This window comes from Heloderma suspectum, chromosome 1 (genome assembly GCF_057233095.1).
Source record: "Heloderma suspectum isolate Gila_16-S chromosome 1, 16-S_ref, whole genome shotgun sequence".
NCBI lineage: Eukaryota > Metazoa > Chordata > Lepidosauria > Squamata > Helodermatidae > Heloderma > Heloderma suspectum.
Genome location: NC_139458.1, coordinates 6,559,703 through 6,581,276, shown reverse-complemented (window position 1 = coordinate 6,581,276; position 21,574 = coordinate 6,559,703). Strand labels below are relative to the sequence as shown.

The 21,574-nt window shown below is 49.5% G+C and overlaps 1 protein-coding gene across 6 annotated transcripts in view; it reads right to left on the bottom strand.

Moving 5' to 3' along the window:
* Positions 1–21,574, bottom strand: part of ATL1 (atlastin GTPase 1) — a 47,431-nt gene that overhangs the window by 14,665 nt on the left and 11,192 nt on the right. For 4 of the 6 annotated variants that reach the window (XR_014787769.1, XM_084834384.1, XM_084834407.1 and 1 more), the window contains exons 2-8: positions 11,476–11,723; positions 8,946–9,080; positions 6,205–6,309; positions 4,721–4,771; positions 4,098–4,154; positions 2,363–2,455; positions 1,168–1,306 (exon numbers count right to left, since the gene is read on the bottom strand). Coding sequence is in view for 5 of the 6 variants with exons in the window: in XM_084834384.1 (XP_084690510.1) it covers positions 1,168–1,306; positions 2,363–2,455; positions 4,098–4,154; positions 4,721–4,771; positions 6,205–6,309; positions 8,946–9,080; positions 11,476–11,723 (828 nt within the window). In the remaining variant the exon portion in view is untranslated. Of the gene's footprint in view, positions 1–1,167; positions 1,307–2,362; positions 2,456–4,097; positions 4,155–4,720; positions 4,772–6,204; positions 6,310–8,945; positions 9,081–11,475; positions 11,724–14,476; positions 14,595–15,293; positions 15,487–21,574 lie in introns of all 6 variants that reach the window. The other 2 variants (XM_084834417.1, XM_084834424.1) reach the window with 2 other exon arrangements.

Genomic DNA, 21,574 nt, shown 5'->3' with positions numbered 1-21,574 from the left:
GTACAAAGAAGGTCCCAGGTTCATGTCCTGGCATCTCTGGTTAATTGGATCAGGTTGCAGGTGGTGTGGAAGATCTCCCCCCATGCCCCCAAGACCCTGGAGCTACTGGCAGTCCGAGTCGACAACACTGGGCTGTATGCACATACAGTCTGACCTGCTGGTTGACAGCTTCCTATGTCCCCCGGTTACCAGGAGCTCTGATGGTTCCTGTAAAACATGGGTGGGTAATCTCCGGCCCATGGGCCTAGTCTGGCTCATAGAGGTTGCCCAACTGACTCAGAGAGTCTTGGGCTCCCTCTGTGGAGCCCACCCATTCCACTTCCCCTAGCCTGAAGGCTACTGGGAACTTTGAGAGAAGGCAGGGAGAGAAATCCCCTTGTTATCTCCATCCTGTGATTGGAGATAACAAGGGGATTCCTCTGTGTGCCGCTATGACAGAGATAACAATGAGATTGGAGATAGCAAAGGGATTCCCCTGGGGGAGCAGTGGTTATGCATTCACAAGCGGGCTTCGCTTGTCCTTCGCCAGGCTAAGTTGCTGTGGTTACCTTGCAGCCTCTCCACAATGGGAAAAGACACAGGGCAGGCTTAGCAGCTTCATTGCATGTGGGCCTTCTTCAGTGAGAGAAGCCCTGTGCGTAGCAAAACCGGCTCTCAGCTGACACGCGGGATGGGTCATCCACCCAGTGTGCCGGCCGGAGACCAAATCATGTTGGGATGTGTGGACCTGCCCCCTTGATGTTGTTTGACTCCCGGAGGGGGTCCCCACCCGATGTCATCTGGTCCGCACCTGACTGTATTTGCCCATCCCTGCTGCAGAACAAGACCTGCTGGACAACTCCTGCTCGTGCTTAGCCCTAGTCAAACTTTGCTCAATGCCCTGCAAATTCTCTGTCCAGACAGAATGGGACAGCCAGAAACCTCAAATCAATCAGTAAATCCCGTCCTTGTAATTATGCTACTAGCAGACTGTGGCAGTTCCTCCTCGTTCTTAAGGATCATAATTCCCCCACAGCAAATTACCACTTGCATGGAAAAGGAGGGGTCACCTCTTGGCAGAGCAACCAGGAACTGAAGTGCAAGGGGTCCACATGTCCCATGTGTTTGGGGAGGGGAGCACCGCAGGCCGATGCAAATAAGAGCAATTAAACCTGGAAACAGGCAAACCTCGGAGCTTCCCATCGAAGTTTGGATTGGTGGCTACTTTCAAGCCCGGGTGAGGTAAGAGGAAGCAGGAGATGTTGGTGAAGCAGGAATGGATGTGCTTCCGGACGTTCTGCAGCTCTTCGTGCTGGTTTCCTGAGACCTGAGAGCAACCAGGGGACAATTAGTAGATCCCTTGTTTCAAGGGGACGATCATTTGAAATTCCTCTGCAGATCACTGAGGGCCACTGCTAAAGTGAGTCAGCACCTTGACACCTTTTAAAAAACAGACCCTTTCTAGCGATGAGTGTGAATCGTGCCCCAGGAGATCCCCTTGCATCAAGCCCCACATCCTTATTGGGCAGCTGAAGGGCAAAGGGCCTCCACATGAGCTTGGTTCACTGGAATCTCCATTCCTGGCCTGGCTGAAGGCTTAAGCCAGCCACTGCTGCCACCAGGGGTGGAACTCCGTGAAGGGAGGCATTTGCCCTTTCCGCATCTCTAATCCAGTTCCACCAGCACAGCCAAAGGCCACCCTGCTGCCCTCAAGGGTGCTCCTGTACATCAGAGGGCGATCTGGTTGAGCCACAACGGACTTTGGGACCAGCCTCCTCCAGCCTAGAGCCCTCCAGATGTGTCCAACTACAACTCCCTTCATCCCCCATACTGGCTGGGGATGATGGGGGTTAGGAACATCAGAAGCTGTCCTAGCCCGAGTCGGACCCTTGGTCCATCGAGCCCAGTACTGCTGACACTGGCTGGCGGCAGCGGCTCTCCAGGGATTCCTTCCTAGCCCTGCCTGGAGGTGCCGGGTATCGAACCAGGGACCTTCTGAACACAAAGATGGTGCCCTGCCACCGAGCTGCGGCCCCTTCAACACACGTGCTCAAATGGCTAAACATTACTTAGTGTCAAAGTAATCTGAACCATTCAGAGTACAAAATGTTTTTTCTGTACTTTGCAAATGCGATATGAGTGACTGTGCAGTGACCCGCCTGGGTCTGGCTGAGGGCCCAACACGCATTTGCTTTAAATGAATAACGTACCATTCTGAAACGTTGAGGGGGGGGGATGGTTGTGTCCAGGCAGAGGGGCCCTAGTGCTACCACTCAAGTGGCCTATTGTGGGCTAGTGAGCACTTTTCTCCTAAATCGAAAAGGAGGGTGCAAGCATTTTGAAATATATACACACACACTTACAAAAAACATTTAATGCCAACCTTGAGGCGCTTTTCCAAAAACTTGGCTCCACCTTCAGCCCCGTAAGAAAATTCGTAAGGAAAGCTCCAGTCGCGAACAAGGAATATAAGGGACTACAAAGGTGACAAGGGAAAAAATGTATACAAAATGGATCAAGTCACCTGACCACTACTGTACAGTCAGGGTCTCTCTACACCAATACATTTATTTAAATGTGTCCTCATCTATGGACTTCATACAACTCCTTATTGGTTTGTTTAATTTTAGGATTTCGATTCCCCCCTTTCTGACCAAAGTGCTTCACAACAAAAACTGCCTTCAAAATTAAAATCCACGCAAAACTTATTGATGATCCTTCTATCAATATCTATTGATTATGCTTCCATCCAGCTCTTCCATGGGGCTCCTTGTGGACTCCCATCCAGGGCGACATTCTTCAAGTGTGATCAGTACTGGATTAATCTTCTTTATTTCATTGTTTAATAGATTTCTAGCCCACCTTTCAGAGTACACACCCTCCCAAGTGATGCTACAGTATTTCAATGCAATGCAGTAATAGAAAATTATAAACTAACAATTAAAGAACAAGTAAACAATATTAAACTAGCAGCAGCAGACAAAACAGCTATTAAAATGCAGCACTACAAAATCATCCAAATGCAGACTGGAACAGAAAAGGCCTTTAGGGATCTCCTAAAGGCTAAGAAAGAGAAGGCTATGCTTATTTCCCTGGGGAGAGTATTCCAAAGACATGGGGCCAACACAGAAAAGGCCTCATCGCTACCACTGCCAACCTAACAGCATTCACCGTTGGGCCAGAGAGCAGGGCCTTGAATGCTGATATTAAATGTTGAGTCAGTACATAGGAGTGCAGACAATCCTTCTGATGACCTCGCCCCATTTAAAACCATTTAGGGCTGCAGATTCTTTTAGTCAGAACCACATCTTTATATGTCAGGATATTAAGCGTCCTCCCAGATAATCTTAAGTTGCGGGGAGGTCCACGCAACTGTGCTTTGTCCAAGATACGCAGAACTCAGCAAAGTTCCTTTGCTGCACAACTACGCAGGAGTCCCACCCTTCGCCACAAGGATGGTCAGCCGGTAGCACACAGGCTGAATCGGCCCCCTGAAGCGCTGCTGGGAGAGCTACAAGGATCCACATCGCTTTAATTAAAGGGCAGTGAACCATTTGCTCCCCGCTTCACATGTGGCTAAAGGCAATGATGAGCCCCTGCAGGTATTTCAAATACATGCTGCTGTCTAGGTACCCCACGTGCATTCTGGAAGGGCAAACAACCACCGCCCCTCTGCCATTTGAGGGGATCTTCCAGGGAGAACCCCGCACTCGTTCTCCACAGGCACACCCCGAATCTGTGATCCCACACAGAGCGCAGGCACTCCAGGGGCACCTGCAAAGCCCCGGGGCCAAAGGGGGCTGGTCGTTCTGGAATTGGGTCGACTCCTGGGAATGCAGAAACTGCCCCCTGCCCTGTCTCACAGGCAGTGGCAGCCTTCCCCAAGCCGATGCTTTCCAGATGGATTGGACTACCATTCCCAGCATCCCCAGCCAACATGCCCAATAGCAGGGGTGATGGGAGTTGTAGCCCAACCGACCTGGAGGGTACCAGGTGGCGGAAGGCGGAGCAAGGTCACCAGGGTGGCTCCACACAGGAGCAGCGTGTCTGCGGGAGTGGTGAGGTGCGCGTGTGCGTGCGCGCGCGCCTGTGGGAGCATCGCTGTCTCATCCTCTTACCTGGAAGGGCTTCAGGAATGTTTCCTCCATGGCCAGCCTCCCATATTCTGTGAAGAGCTGGAATGAGAAGCAAGCCAAAGAGATCAAGGAAAAATGTCCAACAAGATAAAGGTGTTGGCAAATGGGCTTTCTTTATATTGCACCAGAACACTAAAATTCAAGGCAGGATTTAACCTGATGTGATTTTCATGGCTTTATGTTCAATGCGTTTGCACTATTCTTGTTCGGAACTATATTTTACCGAGTAAAAACGACAAAGGGCCTCACAACACCTTAAAAGATTAGCACATTTCTGATGGCATTAGCTTTCGTGGACTAGAGACCGCTTGATCAGATGCATGGCACATTATGGACTGGAGTTTGGGCATCTGATGGACTCTAGTCCACAAAAGCTCACATTTCAACAAAGTCAAAACTTTGCAAATCTTTACAGTTGCATATCTTTGCACCATAAGGACCAGAAACTCATTTTCTTTTTTGAAAAAATTAAAGCGGAGATTCACAGGAACCTCGATTCAGAATCCCAAGAACACATTAGGTGCTATTTCAGTCCCTGTGGGGTATCAAGGCACACACAGCCCTGCCCAAACCCAGAGAGAGAGAGAGAGAGAGAGTGGCACTACCTGCAAGTGCTGGAGGTCATCTTCCTGTACATTCTGTGACAAATTGTACACCTGGGTAAGAAACAAGAGTGTAAAAACGGCTGCAAACAACCCTGGCTTCTCATGTGCCCTGCGTGCATCTGGTTCCTTTTCTGATGCCTCATTTGTACCCCACAGAGGCCAAGGAGGAGTCCTCTCCCTCGGCATGTGATCTTGGATAAGTTCTTCCCCAACCCTGCTGGGGTCAACAACAGCCACATTTCTGTGGGAGGCAAATCCACCCTCACCAGGCTCTATAGACCCTGGCACAGCAAGCCGTGAGGCCAGCTCCCTAGATGAGACGGCAGCCATCTTGTTCCCCTCTGCAGCCACCACAGGGCACGGCTTGCTCACAGGAGCCACCTCATGCTGACTTTTCCATGTGCTCATTGCCCCTGGATGCGTAGCTCCAGCCAGCACAAATTGTGGCTTGCCAAGCGCCCAGCCCAGGGCAGTTTCTTTGGAAGGGTGAACAGGGCAGCCGGCTTGGGTGCCAAATTATGGGGGTGCCAAAGGAGCCCCCCGAAGGCAGCGGCGGCACTCCGGCTCCTCCCCCATGCTGGCCACCAACCCATCCCCGGCCAGTCTCATAGGACTCTCCCAGAGCGAGAGACTGATCGGCCAGGCTCTTCGGAGGGCCGACCAGGCCCAAATGCTGCACTTTGAGGGGTCCTCCCTTAAAGCCAGGCATTCTGGGTGAGGTGGCTGTGAAGACTGCCTGTGCTGCCACAGCACGGATGATCTCCAGGCCCACCTCAGCCAGAATGCCTCGCTTTAAGGGAGGGCCCCTCAAAGCGCAGCATAAAGGGGAGGGAGGTGGCAGGGAGAATAAAGGGGGGGGGCGGCAGCGGCTGGAAACAAGGACAAGGTTGGCGCGAGGGGGGGTGGCAGCCGGAGGCGGGAGGGAGAAGAGAGGGGCATGCTGAAGAATGGGGGGAGAGGAGGGGGGCAACCACCGGGGCATCAAAATACCTAGAGACGGGCCTGCCAGCACAGCTCAGCAGCCATGTACTATAGCCCACCGGAGTCTGATAAACGTCGCGATTTTCCTGCCTGACTGCCGAGAACAGGAAGGCCCCTTGGCAGCCTGCCCCCTGTGGCTGGGGGGTGGGCGGGCTGCATTTGCAATTTCGATGCGAGCCCAACAGTGGTCCGACTGGCCAGCACAGGCCAGAAAGCCCAAAGACGCCTCTGGCGCGTCAGCATTCTCTTCTCATCGTCTTGTCAGTCTTCATAGGGACCACCTGAAAGTGGCCCAGGGACCCGAACCATAGTTTAAGCACCGCTTTTCCTTGTGATCAAGCGTGGCATTGATTACGCTAACCAGCAAAGCTTCGACGGGGCTGTTTCCGCCCTGCCTCCCAAGGCCAGTCACTTGAGCGCGTAAGCACCACCCCGCACATGCACACCCCCCCCCCCGGCTTCCTTGGTGTGCCATGCACAGCTGCCCCACCCACCTCCGTTACCTGGATGGAGCTGATCATGGTGCTGAGCGCAAAGACGGTGGCTGAATCCCGCAACGTCGACTGGCTGTCGAAGGTCCCTTGGGTGTCCATCAGCAGAACAGCCACCTGTGGAGAAGGGCAGTGGGAGCATTCCAGAGGCTGATGGCTAGCCAGAAGGGGGCTGCGATGCTCAACCACTTCGGCCGCGCTCACTGAAACCCCCCGAAGCATCAGCCTCAGCTGTTGTGTTGTGGGGCCCCTCCCCCCAAACTCCACCCCCCCACACCCAGAACACACATGAAGCCACTTTCTCTACGTGTTCTGCTTCCGAGAGTCACATTTTCCAGAAATATTGGCAAGAAATGGAATGGCCTACTGCACAATTTGGGTTAGGGAAACACAAGCCTGGGGGCAGCGGGGGGGAAATAAGACTGGGTTCAAACACTGCAACAGAGGATACTGAAACCCCACACCCCTGACCCCAAGAAGACCAGCCCAGCTCTCCTACTGGATGCTGCCCAATCCATATCCACAGGGACTAAAAACTTGTTTTTCATACTTTGGGCTAATATCAGGAGAGCAAAGGTATGGAAGGGGAGGCTGTTCAGGGGGGCACAGGAAGCACAAAATGCAACTCAGTATCTAGGCAGCATTTGGAGCATGGAGAGTGATGGCGTTTGCAGAGAACAGGAGGTGGGGCCTGGGTCTCACAGGCTCTACAGAACTCATTTTATTATGATTTATTTACAATATTTATATACCGCTCCACATCAAAAGATTTAGGAGCGGTGAACTGCAAAGATAAAAGAATAAAACACCATGTTAGAACAAAACATTTTAAAAAGAAACAAGTTCTGATAAGACTGAATTTAATAAACTGCAGTTGGTCACTCAAGGAAGGCTTCCCAAAATAACAATGTCTCCAGGAGGCACCGGCAGCAACACAATGTTGGCGCCTGCCTGACCTCCAAAGGCAGGGAGTTCCACAGGAAGGGGGCCACTACACTGAAGGCTCTTTTCCTGGTGGGCTCCAGCTGGGCCATGGGTCCATGTGGAACCACCAGGGATATGCCCTCTGATGACCTCAGCAACTGGTCAGGTTGGTAAGGGAGAAGGCTCTCTCTCTCTCTCAGGTATCCTGGTCCCAAGTTGTTTAGGGCTTTGTACTAATACCTTAAACCTGGCACGGTAGCAAATAGGCAGCCAGTGCAGTTCCCCCAGCAAAGGAGTTGCATGCTGGAAAGGGGCAGCTCCTGACAGCATCTCATGGGACTCAGAGCAAGGAAACACACATGCACAATGGGTGCGGCTACTTGGCAGACGGACGGCATGTGTCCTACCATCTCCGTGGGCTGTGGGAAAGGCAGGAAGGCCCCATGGGAAGAGGAGGAACAGGAGCTGCATTAACCTATTTCACTTCAGTCTGGACACCATAGCAACTGGGGATGGACAAATCCTTCAATGGTGATGTCCCCCTCTCTGATGTCTCTCTCATTTTTCCTGTCTTAATTTCCGTTTATCCCAAACTTATTTCTATGAATTTTTGTGTGCATTTCTCTGAGTACATGCATTCTTAATGCAATTTTGCCTGTCATACATGCTTACTGCAAACAATTTTCCTAATATAACGCATTTTTTAACATTGTTTTCCCCATTATACGCATTCTGTAGCTCTTTTTGGATCCAAAGATTCTACTGCAAAATTTGGCAAAGTGCAAATTTCAAAGGATGGCCGAGTTGGGGTTTACATATTGTTTGAAAGTGTGAAACTGCGTAAGGTCACATTAAAATGCGAACCAAACACATTCTTCCTCTGTGCCTAGCAGCAGCTGCCCTGCAAATACCCGCTACCCCGACGGAGGTGTCCGAGTCCCCCTTGTGGTTTTGCTCAGACTTGTTTGCACAATCGAGGAACAGAGGTTGTTCTCGAGGCGGGGGGGGGGGGGGCACGGCCCTTGGCACAGATTGGTTATTTGGAGGAAGTGGGAGGAGGCTGCAAAAATGCTCAGCCTGCGCGGGGCGTAGAGGGGAAAGGAGCAGGCGAGTATGGAGCTGGCTGTCAGAGGTTCTAAGGTATTCCTGGAGAAAAGCAGGTATGGCGGGGGTGCTTTGGGACAGGGGTTACTGTAAATCCGGCACCGCCTGCTTGTGCCTGAAAAGTCCAGGGTGTCTGTCAGAATAACGGATCACATCAAAAGGCCCACAAACACAGCACCGACTGGGGAGAATCCAGACCAAGCCAAAGGGGCACTTTGTGTCTGTAAGTAAAGGGAGGCATGAACAAAATTATGCACGGTGTGGAGAAAGTGGATAATACCAGAAAGTGGATAAAACTCAAAAAACGAGAAGCCGGTGGGGTCCTCCCATGAAGCTGATTGGTAGAAGAATCAGGACAGATCAAAGGGAGGACTTCTTCACACAGCGCAGAGTTAAACTATGGAATTCGCTATCACGGGCTGTAGCGATGGCCACCAGTTTGGATGGCTTTAAAAGCATTAGGCAAATTCCTAAAGGAGAAGGCGATCCATGGCTACTAGTCCTGACGGCTATGTGCTCCCTCCAGGATCAGAGGCGGTCTGCCAATGCACACCAGTTGGTGAGGAACATGGGCGGCAGGGTGCTGTTGCACCCGTCGTGATTTGGGTTTCCTGTGGGCAGCTGGTTGGCCACTCTGAACAGAATGCTGGACTGGATGGGCCCCTGGTCTGATCCAGCCTCAGGGCTCTTCTTCTGTCAGTGAAGAGCCACAATGAGCCACCTACCTTGTTCCCATCCGGTTTGTCCACGAGGAAGACTTCACTCCAGATCTGAATGCCCGTCGTCTCCCTCTCTGACCCCCCTCTCCAGGAAAAACCCGTCAGCGGCTCGTTGTAGTCCCCGACCCAGTCGACCAGCTCCTTGAAAGGCAAAGAGAGGGCAAGTTATGACCATCTGCGCTGGCTTGGGGAAGGCTGCCACAGCAGGTGGGCCCAGTGACAGGAAGGGTAGTCCACACCAGCCAGGGCTGGAGACACACCCAGGGCTCGAGAAAACCCACCTTTTGCTACCTGTCAGGAACATGGCAGGCATGTGGGGGGGGGGCAGTGTCTGTGCTTGGCCTCGGGGGGGAGGGGGAAGGTCACAAAATACACAAACCTGATTGAAGGAAGAGAAATATTGGATGTGGCGTCATCATTAGGGTTTGATTTTATCTTTTTTTTGTAGGCTATTTTGAAGGCTTTTCCAGTGGAAAAGTGTTGTTGTCATTATTCTTGCTATCATCATTATTATTCTTGAAAGCACGACTGGAGCTCAGTGACAGAGCCCCTGCTTTGCATGCAGGAGGTCCCAGGTTCAACCCCTGGCTTCTCTAGGCAGGGCAGGAAAAACTCCTGCCTGAAACCCTGGAGAGCTGCCCCCAGTCAGTGTCGACAATACTGGGCTAGATGGACCCAGGGTCTGACTCGGTGTAAGGCAGCTTCCAACGTTCCTACGAGGATAGTGGTAAGCTGTGGGCACTGGAAGTCCCTTTTGGGCTCTGTCCATTCTCAGAGCTTTTAGCAGACACCATCTCAACAGCCATGAGGACAAGATACTTCCTCTTATGTACAAATTAGAATCCTAGACTTGGAAGGGGTCATTGAGGCCAGAGAGTCCAACCCCCTGGACAGTGCAGGGATCCAGTTTAAAGCATCTCTGACAAGTGGCTGCGCAGTCTCTGCTTGAATAACTCCAGCACAGAGAGCCCACCACTTCCCTGGGCATCTGGTTGCATCGTCTGGCCGCTCTGACCGTTAGGATGTTTTTCCTAATGTTCAACTGAAATCTGCTTTCCTGTAACTTAAGCCCGTTATTCTGTGTCCTACAGTCTTGGACGATAGAGAACAGGTTGTGGCTCTCTTTTGTGTAACAACCTTTCAGGGCCTTGAAAAGTGCACTCATATCCGTCCTCAGTCTTCTCTCCTCAAGACTAAACATACCCAGTTCCTTCCATCTCTCCTCGTAGGACTTAGCTTCTAGTCCTCTGATTACCTTTGTTACCCATCTCTGTGCTCATTCCAATTTATCTGAATCCTTCTTAAACTGAGGTGTCCAGAACTGAACACAGTATTCGAGATGAGGTCTGACCAGTGCAGAGTAGAATGGAACCATTACTTCCCATCATTTAGAAACTGTACTTCTAATGATGCAACCTAAAATTACATTTGCCTTTTTTGCAGCCACGTCACACTGTTGAGTCATATTCAAATTAATATATATGAGAAGTTCTGTCACAATCTGGAGCCAGAGTTGAACCAGCACCCCCGGCTGTAATAATAACGAGTGAGGTTGATCACATGGGCACACTGAGAACATCCGTACCGAGTCCTGCATGTGACAAAGTGGATGCAGGATGGGTTCTACTCATCCTTCACGTTTATAGTTTTTCATTCGCAAAAGGTTTTAACATCTTTATTGAATTTGGCCTTTGGAACCCTCACTGTTCCACTACATGGATCTGCCACAGACCCACTGGATGGACTCAGGCAAGGTACTGTTCTCTCAGCATCAGCACCCACCCACCCACCCACAATATGAAGCAATAATACTGGCCTGCTTTGCAGGATTACAAGGCGACAGGGATGATGTATGTGAAGCTCATTGACACTTGACATGTGCTAAACATGTATGCTAAATATTACTGCAGTGGCTGGGAAATTGAGGCAGCAGGCAGATGAAGTGCTCAATAGATCATGCAATGCAACTGTGCCAAATGCTTCAGGGTGCGCCCCGGCTGTGCAGTCCCGGGTGGCCCCTCTTATGCTGCATTTTTTGAACTCTGCACAGCTCCACTCACCACTAAATCCCAACATCAGGCTTGGTTGCAGGTTTGGGTGGGTTCTGGGGCAAGAAACCTGCTCCCCTCCTGTGCAGGAGAGGCCTAATCCTTCTTCCTCACTGCAGGCTCCCTGCTTAACTCCCAAGGGGCAAGACCAGAGCTGGGGGGCAGGGTTTAAGTGCTAGTTCCCCCACCCCCCCGCTCACAGATCTGCCCAACCTTGCCCAGTCATGGCGACATGCCGACTGGGCCCTGCGTTCAGGCCCTGAGCATGCAAAATGAGGCCACAGCCCCCGTGGCAGTCAACATCCACCCAGTGGAGGCGGGTGGCTCCGATGTCAGTGGGGTGGTGAATCCGCTCCAGGTTTGTCAGAACTCTAAAGGAGCTCTCCAAGGTGCTTCACAGAACTCCTTTAGAGTTCTGACTGAAACCCAGGGAGTAATTCAGTGCCCCACTGACACTGGAGCCACCAGCCTCCACTGCATTCACCTACCATGTTGTACATGTATCTCAGCATGAAGTCCATCAGGAACGACTTCCCCTTGCGAAATGCCCCCGCCACAGAGACGGTGACCACCTCCCGGTCGCGGATGGCTTCCGAGAGCAAGATGCGGTTGAGGGCGGCTTCATCCAGCTCGAAGGAGTGGTCGTCCTTCACAATGAGCACTTGCACCGGGCGGGCCTTCCCGTCAGACTCCTCCTCCTCGGAGCTCCAGTCATAATTCTTCTCCGAAAATCCGCCTGCGTTGAAGACAGCCGCTGCCAGGTCAGGCCCCAGGGAGAGTCACAGAGCAGATCAAGGTCAAAGGACAGACCTCTGTGCCAAACATGGGCCCCACGCTCCTATTCGCTGGGGCAACACGAGCATGAGGGCAGAGCAGCATGTGTCAGGGAGAAGTAGCGGGCAGCGGGGAGTGGTGCATCACCCCTCCTCCCCCCAGTAATCCCCCACTTTTCCTCTTAGCAGTGGTGCAGTGCTCGATATGGCAGTGCAGGGGCTCATCCTGACACTCCCATCACCACGCCCCCAGGCAGAGTCCAAAATTGCAGGCAGCTGTGTTGGTCCATATCAAGGAATCAGCTCTAGCAGTTTTCATCTCTACCAGGACCAGGTCCTTTGTAAAGTTTCATTGCCCCCTCAAGACCAACACCCCCCCCCCCATACTTCACATCACAGTAGGGAACAATATACAGTTACTGGGAACATTTGTCCCCACCCACACACACACCAGTCAACTGTGAAAAATGCAGCTAAGCTCAGAGGGAACAGGGAATTCCGGGGGGTGGTTGACCGATTTGTCCCTGCTAATAAAGAAGTGCCAGCACTGTGCCCCTGTGAGCCCCAGCTCTGCTACACCACTGCGCCTCGGCCTGCCTCACTCTGCCTAATGGTAGGGCTGGCCCTGGAGAGGGCTTAACTTTAAGTCACTGGGGGCGGGGACCTGCTTACATGACTCAGTAGAACATCATGTGCACTGATATAAGCCACCACTCAGCAAGGAAAATAAAGGTTTCCTTCAGGAACATTTCCTCCCATGTATACCTCCACAGGACTGGGAGATGTCAGCCTTCAGGGAGTAATCTCTCTGGCCTTCTCAGTGGCCACGGAAAGCCTCTCTGGGCGGGCCATCTGGTGATAACTGTGTACAATCTCCATTTCCAGGTAAAGCCCTTTTCATTTCCCAAAGCATTTTAATCCAATGTGTTAACTGCATAAAGAGGCTGTTAAGAATGTTCTTGCGTATCAGTGTTTTTATATGTTCTTATTGGCTGCTTTGAGCTTCTGCTTTAAAGAAAAAAAAGGAAAACAGTCGATACGTTTGATAAACAATTGTCCAGGGTCTAAAAAGGGCCTTTCCTGAGCATCTTTGCAGCAGTGGAAGGCAGCATTTCCGAAACACCCAGTTAAGATCCAACAGCCAATTAAGGTCCAACACATTCCAACTGCAGCCACACTTGGAATACTGTGTCCAGTTCTGGTCACCGCTCCTAAAAAGGGATACTGTAGAGCTGGAAAAAGCGCAGAAAAGGGCAACTAAAAAGATCAAGGGGCTGGATTTTGGGCATATCACAGGGCCAAGCCTGTCTGATTAAGAAGTGGGATCATTAAAAGAAAAACAAGCTCACTTCACAAGATGCTGAACCTTAGGCCAAAATACCAAATGTGCAAGTGATGCACTGGGGGGCTGGCCTCCCATGTCCCATTCTGCTGGTATTCACAATTCCGGCCACGCCAGGGCCCTGACTGCTGGCAGTGGGCCACGTCTAGGGATATGAGAATCAGCAACACTTCAGATTGTTGGGGTCCCCGAATTCCATCTCAAAACATGTTCTGACTCATGCGCTCTCATGGATTTAAGCATTTGTGTGCGTTTTTCCAAAAGTATGCATTTTTTATGCTCATTTTTCAAATGTACACATTTTTCGAATGCAGTTTTTGTTTCGCCAATTGCATTGCAAGCTCAGAAATGTATGGACTTTGACCACAGATTGCATTTGGGTCCAGGTGGTGCAAACTGGGTAAATTCTAGTCAAAAACAAGCTGAAATTAATTTTTCACACATCCCTGACCACATCAAGAGTTAACCACGTCCCCCAAGGTGCAGATACGTGGATCTTTCCTTAGGAATATAGGATGCTGCCAAACACCACGTCAGACAATTTTTCCATCTAGCCCAGGAGTGTAGAACCTCAGGCACAAAAACCAGCCCTCAGGGGGTCCCCAGAAGGCCAGGCCCCTTCCCTTGAATGCACTCCCTCCCTCCAGCTTTTATGCAGTTCTTCCCCTCCATTCTAAAAGGTTGAAATACCTCTCTGAAGGCTTAGGCTGAATCTACACATAGCAGTTATACCATTATCATAACTACTGGTACACATGACACCAGTGGGCACCAATGGTTATGATAATGGTATGATAACGGTATAACTGCTATGTGTAGATTCAGCCTTAGTTACTGGTAGGATGAGCTTTAAGCTGAAATAAGCTAGTAGCTTTTGTGATTTTGGCCCCGCCCCTTTTGCCTTGGGCCCCGCCCACCACTGGAATGCGGCCCCCAAGAGCTTTCCTGAAATAGGATTCGGCCCTCGGGCTGAAAGAGGTTCAACACCCCTGATCTAGTCCAGTATTGACTGGCCGTGGTGCTTGAGGATCGCAGGCAGAGAGAAGCCTTTTACATCACCCGCCACATGACCCATTTTTTAAAAAACTGGAGATACCAGGAGCTGAACCTGGGACCTCCTGTGTGCAACACACATATTCTGTGACCGAATGAAACCCCCTCCGTTGTAACCATTAATTCCAATCACAAACTCACTGTCAATTACCAGTGAGCTTGGCAGTATTTTAAAGCTGCTCTTGCATTGCAAGAAGCCGGCCTTTTTTGTTGTTGTTCCTGGCATGGACCAGCACAGATGATGACTTCCAAGAAAGCTATTTCTGGCCCCAGCTGATTCTCATCTGCCTGGAAAATGAAGGGACAAGATGCATCACTTACCCTAAAACCAATTTCTCTTGCATTCAAGCCAATCTTTATTAGCTTTGCCAACATCTTACTGTCACCTTTGCTATTACATCACCATCAAGCTGTTTAATACATAATCAGGAACTGCAACCTTAAAAAGAAAAAACAGGTTTCTCGCAGGCGCAATAAAACATAAACTTGAGCAGAAATCTAACCCAAGATCTTTGGGGCATCCCACTGTGAAAAATGCCTACTTATCCCTACCCTTGGCTTCCTGAGCGATAGCCACATTTTCAAACCTGCTTTCCCATTCACTTGAATAACTCCATAACCGACAGCAGAGGCCGCCATTCATAGAACATTCCGAGTGAGATCCTCTGGGCTCTTCTCTACCAAACCATGCCGCCTCCCATGCCTTCCCTCTGCACATGCTCTACAGAGGCCATCACTCAGTGTGCAAATGCTGCATGCCAAAGGCCGCAGGTCCAAACCCTGGCTGACATCCCCCTTTTAAAAGGGGCAGCACCAGACAAGACTACTGAGACAGAATTTGCTACCAACCAGAGTAGCTGGAACAGAAGAGGCAAGGCAATGGGCCTATGAGTGCCCATGATATGTTGACTTCAATTGTGCCCCACTCTTCCAGTTTCTGAGAAGAGAGAAAGTTAGTTCTCTTGCAAGACAAAACTTTGGAGCGGGAAAGGTAACAGCGTTCCGTGCACCTGGGTGTTCAGTCATGCCGGCCACATGACCACGGAAGCGTCTTCGGACAGCGCTGGCTCTTCGGCTTAGAAACGGGGATGAGCACCGCACCCTAGAGTCGGACACGACTGGTTGGGGACACCTTTACCTTTTTTTTTATGGAGAAGACAGCCTGGATCTCACTGAGGTGGTCAACCCGTGCCTTTGCTGCACCACTGCAGATTACAGGTAGAAGCTCATCTGATGTTCCTCCACATGATTTTTTAAAATCCCTGCACACAGAAAGCTAGTGTGTAAGGGTGAACACCAGTCTGGAATTTTGCTCCTCGAGATCTAGTTTTCTGTGTGGAGAGAATTTAGACAAACTAGAATCTTGTGGCCATTTATCATGACATAATTTTTTGTGGTCTAGAGTCCACTTCACCTGATGCATAAAGCTGCAGTATATGTATATACACATGGTTGGCGGGATGAGAAGGGGGAGGAAACAGAGAAGTCAGACAGAAATGAAATGCAGGAAGAACAGACAGTAACACAGCCTTCCCCTATCTGGTGCCCTCCAGATGTGTTGGACTACAACTCCCAGAAATCCTCAGCTGGTTACATTATTAACAGTGGCCATTTAGATTCCATCCTATCAGCTCCCACCTGTGGTCTGAAAAAGCACACCCCTGGCTCAGGTTTACCACCTCCATAAGGACTAAACCTGAGTTACAGTACGGGCAAGACAGACCAAAGGAAAGATGCATTCACACAACACCATGGGGAAAGCAATCCTATGGCCACTAGACAGCATGTGGGGGGCTATAGGATTTTTCAGATTCCTGGATCTGAGGCCGGAGACAGCACTCCAAGCTCAGACCCAGGAGTCCGAGCTTTCTGCCCCCGCCCCATCCCAACTGGTGTGGAGAGAACTGTGCCCGCTGCCTCTATGAGCTTGCAAATGAAAGCTCAGGGAGGAGGGAAGGGGTTGTGGCACTGGGTGGGGAGGGGAGAGTTTACGCCATATCCCCAGCCCCCCCCCCACCTCCTTCCCTCCCCAAGGCCTCAGCTAGACAGGCAAAAAGTTCAGAAACTTATCAGCAAGGGCGTTGTTAGCAGCGGGCCCACCTGGGCACATGCCCCAGATCTTTATTGAGCTGTGCCCCGGATCTTTTGAGCTGTCCTAATTGCCATTTTTTTACATTTTCCCATTGACTTGCATTGGAAAACAGAAATGGCCATAACTGTTTTCTTTTATATGATAAATACATGACATTTGGAGACCTGGTAGCCCCCATGGAGCTGATTGAACCTGCCCATTTTCAGGCAGTTAGGTCCAGTGGCTTTTGTGCTAGTCACAGGTAAAATTTGATGTTTTCAAGAAAATCTGTCAAAGCAAAGAGCTATATTTTTTTTGTGCTTCCACATACATGCATGGAATTTGGGGACCTGGCAGCCTCTATGGAGCTGACTGAACCTGCCAAATTTCAGACAGTTAGGTCCAGTGACTTTTGTTTAGCCATGCGTAAATTTTCCTTTTCTCAAAGACTAAAACAAAAAGTAAAAACTGCCAAGCTATTAGAAATCCTAATCAGAAGGTATTTAAGGTGACCATTAGGAGGTCACTATCCCTAATCTCTCGTGTAGGTTTCTTTGAGGTGCAAAAAACCTCTCTCCCCCTACTTTTCTGCTCTTACATGCCCACTGTTGGGAGCTTGCTTGCAATGAAATTTTGAAGAGGGAGAAGGAAGGGAAGAAAGAGCTTCATGTGAAATACCAGTATTTCACACAGCACCTGATTTTACTGCCCCAGACTGGAACCTTTGGCTTCTACAGAAGTTTAGTAGCTTCAGTACAGCAAAGGATCCAATCAGCCTCCACAAACTTGTTTCTCCCCCTCCATTTTAATTTCTCCTAAATAGCAGTAGGACTCAAATTATTTCAAAAGGAGGGTTAGGACTATGTGGCATCATGATCGAGGAACTGCAAAGGCTTTTAAACAGGTTCTACAGTTTAAAGAAAGCTAGAAAAAACCCTCAGCCACCTCACCTTATAAAGCTCATTTAAGTACGTACAATCCTTACAAACCCTCCGCAGCCTCCTAAATTCCTCTGAAGTATTACCTCTCTGAAAGGAGCCACTTGGCTTAGGGAATTCTCCCCCCCCCCCGCTGCCCCTGCATTTCCAGTCAGCATTCTTCTTTTCTTCTTTCTCCCCTACCCTGTTCTTTCTTTCTCTTCTTTATTCCACCCAGAGCACATCTTGAGGAATTCTTAAAGAGAATTCTCTTTGGTGGGCAAGAGAAGACAGGATAGCCTGGAGAAGATGCTGATGCTAGGGAAAGTGAAAGGCAAAAGGAAGAGGGGCTGACCAAGGGCAAGATGGATGGATGATATTCTGGAGGTGACGGACTCGACCTTGGGGAAGCTGGGGGTGGCGACGGCCGACAGGAAGCTCTGGCGTGGGCTGGTCCATGAAGTCACGAAGAGTCGGAAGCGACTGACCGAATAAACAACAACAACGGGCAAGAGAAGTTCTGAACTGTATTTGACTTTATACAAACAGACAAGAGGTTTGGGTTTTCTCCTCGCTCAAGTCTTTGAGTGGGTTCACATGGTTGCAAAGAAATAAATCTGGGGCTGTTTTGTTCGTCCATTGCCATTATCCAGCAATAGGAAGGGCTGTAGCTCAGTGGCAGAGCCCCTGCTTGGCATGCAGAAGGTCCCAGGTTTGATCCCCGGCATCTCCAGGTAGGGCTAGGAAAGAATCCTGCCTGAAACCCTGGAGAGCCGCTGCTGCCAGTCAGTATTGACAGTGCTGGACTAGATGGACCCAGGGTCTGACTCAGTATAAGGCCGCTTCCTATGTTCCTCTGAACAGAAAGCTTTAATAAAAATAGGAGTTTTGGGGGGAGGGGTTTAAGTGGAGGGGAGATAAATGCTGCTCATTTATGCAGTCCTATGTATGCCTGCTCAGAAGCCCCATTATATCTAATGAGGCTTACCTTCAGGAAAGGGTGCATAGGATTCCAGCACAAGTTACTTTTGCAGGGAGGTTTGCACCTTGTTGCTCTGCATGTTTACTCAGAAATAAGTCCTGAGTTGTGAGCATGGCACTGCAGGCTTAATACTTACCCAATTCCACCTAATGAATTGACTACCCTTTCAGCTCAGTCCTATGCATGTTTTGTCAGTTATGGGTTTTATTTTTGTTTTGTTTTTTTGCACGAACTCTAGCTTCTTAGCTAAAGGCACTTAGTACATGCTCAGAGTTTCTCCATAACTTGGTCCTAGTTTTGAAAACAGACTCATTGGCTGAATCCTGGTGAACTCTTGGCACAAATGAAGTTATGAGGAGGAAGATACAATGAGAGCTTGTGCATTACAAGGAGGAGGTAGAGAGGAGTTGCACGAAACAAGATATCTGTTTTTATGAAGAGCTGCTGGAGGATGGTAGGATGAGGAGGGATGGTTACATGGAGGGGAATAGAATTGGTAGGGGGAGAATCTAAGTGCCCAGTGGTGAAAGAAAAGCATTCTGCATATGCTCAGAAGCACTCTCTATTTAAGAACATAAGAAGAGCTGTGCTGTATCAGACCAAGGTCCAGCTAGTCCAGCATTCTGTTCACACAGTGGCCAAACAGATGCCCATGGGAAACCCACAAGTAGAACATGAGTGTAATAGCACCTTCCCACCCATGTTCCTCTGGTGCTAATATTGCTGAAATGTAAATAAATTTTAGTCATTCTAAATTTGCATGTATGTATATCCTTCAGAAACTTTGCAGGTTTCTTGCCTCGGAGACAACTCTAATGACCTATGCATTTTCATATAAATTTACCCAAAAAACTATTGGGGAAGGGGGGAAGGGAAAGCAAATCACTCCCTCCCCCAAACTGGAGAACTCCCCTTCCACATGAACTGCTGCACTTATCCTTCTGGAACTTTGCTGGTTTCTTACTTAGGGACAACTCTAGGCTGTCTGTAATTTTCAGAACGAAGGACCACAAGGAAAATAAGGAAATTAGTATGTCCTCTTTTGGAGACTTCAAAATGTCAAGGCCACCCTTGCACAAAAATCCTTGTGGCTATCATTCTGAAATTCAGAGACATGATCTCCTCTGATGGGGTAATGAATCCTGAAATGTGTATCCGATTCTTCCAAGTAATATAAAATTTACTGGCAGTTTCCTTTAAAAGAAAATCAAAATATAAATCCTGACCTATTTTTCTGACACTGGGCGGGTGTAATCCTCTTCTAGGGAGCTACTATGCCTGAAATTATCATCCAGTTCGGACTGGGAGACAAAAGTTACAGTTTTTTAAAAAAAATTCCCATGGTAGTCAACAGGAAGCATAAAGACTCATTTTTCCAGACCTTGACTCAGGTTTGGTGCTGAGCTGAAATGGTCTGACTCCAAATTGACCTAAGCAGGATGTTTTTCAAAATGCTGAACTGGGGTCTGAGTTGAAGTGGGGTGGGGGGTCAGTGCACACTTATGTATGTAATCTGTACACAGACGCAAGCACACCACACACACAGAGATATTAGAGGTGCACTTAGACTCTGATACAAAGACAGACAGACAGACAGATGCAAATTTGTGTTATGGGCCTGTGCCCCGGGTCTTTTAAGAACCTAGCAACACCCCTGCTTATGAGTATCCAGTTCGGAGACTTATAAGTTCAGTGGCTTACAAATATCATGGGCAGATCCGAAAGGATTGTGCTCTAACTTACTTATAGAATTCACAGATCCAAAATGTGATCGGGGATGCTAGCTTCGACCTCTCAAGAGTTATACTGTTGTTGTTTTTAGCAACGATAGCTAAAAATGGAACCTCTGTATGCAGGAGCAGTGCACTTCTATCTCCAGACACTGGTGGACAACTGCCAAGATGCCTTCCTTGAGAACTTCCCTGGGGAATCTGGCTAGCTACGGCTGGAGACAGAGGACTGGGTAGGCCTTTGATCTGCTCCAGCAAGGCAATTCCTATGTACTTAAGGATTATATGGAGCTGATATCTACAAACTATCTTGCCACAGGTGCATTTTCCGTTGAAGCAGATTTTGTCCTACTTATCTTCTATATTTAAAAAAGTGCAATGCAAGCAGATATTTTCCCCCATCACAGCTGCATGCTTCAGGGAGGAGAAGCACAGGCAGCAGAAAGCATTATAGGAAGAACTCTGTCATCTGGACAGCTGCTCCAGAGAAATTAGCATCGGAGGACTTGTTTAAAGACAAAGTTTGCTTCTCCTCAGTGTTGCAACTGCTTGCTTGCAAAGTGAAAGAACATCACGGGGCCAGGGTAGGGAAAGGAGCACTGCGACAAGCTTCTTGCCATGAATACTCCATTTTCTTTTTTAGGAGGAAACTGTCTCCTCATATTAAAAACAACACACGTGGCACTTCGCAGCCACAATAAGCGTGCTGGGGTGCAAAGAAATTATAATCCTTTATAAACAACTCTCTCTTTTTTGGAAATGCTTAAAGGCACTTCATCTGCCTTGTCTCAGTAATCCTTACAAGAACAACAATCCTATAAGGTAGGCCAGTATTACTATTTGCATATTGCAGATGGGCAGGGCTGAGGACGAGAGAGCAGTGGCTTCCTTAAGGCCGTCTAAAGCGATTGTGGCAGAGATTCAGTTCAAGCTGGGGCCTTCCTGGGCCACAGCTGACGTACCTAGTTGCCACACCAGCTCACCATATTGTAAGAGTTCGTAAGCAGAGCAAGAATGCTAACAGAATAAAGGCCAGGGTGCATGCACTTTGGGGGTATGTGCGGGGAGAACAATAACGTCTCCCCATCCCATTGCGATATGCCATCTCCCCAGATGCAGTGAGGGGTTGGAGCAATTACAGGGGGAGAGGTTTGCTGCTGCCACACCATCTAATTTCTGTGGCAAATTCAGCAGTGCAGTGGTGGGGGCCGGAGGTGAGGCCCCTGTGGGATTTGGTGGAGAGGAAGTGGCCCTCAGGAGTTGCCTATCCCTCCTCTAGAGGGAATCTCCATTTGGGAATCCCTCCTCTAGAATCTCCATTTGGCTGGCTCAGCAGAGGCTTAGAATCAACATGGGCCAGTAAGGCAGCCGGCTGGCTGACCTCCAGCCTAGTTCAGCCACCAGGAGCAATTGCTGGTAAGCAAAGCGTCGGAAACCCAGATTGCTGAGCCACTACTCTAACCAAGCTCCCCAAGGCAGATTCAGAATTGGCCAAACCACTGCGCTGGTGAGAAAAGCCCTCCACTCGTGAAGCTGGCAAACGTGGCACCCGCTGCAAGTTGCAACATAGAACGCTAACACCATTTCGCACATGGAACTCCTGCCGCACGAATGGCAAAGGGCCAACGCAGTTTAAGAACATAAGAAGAGCCCTACCGGATCAGACCAAAGGCCCATCTCAACCAGCATTCTGTTCACACAGCGGCCAACCGGCTGCCT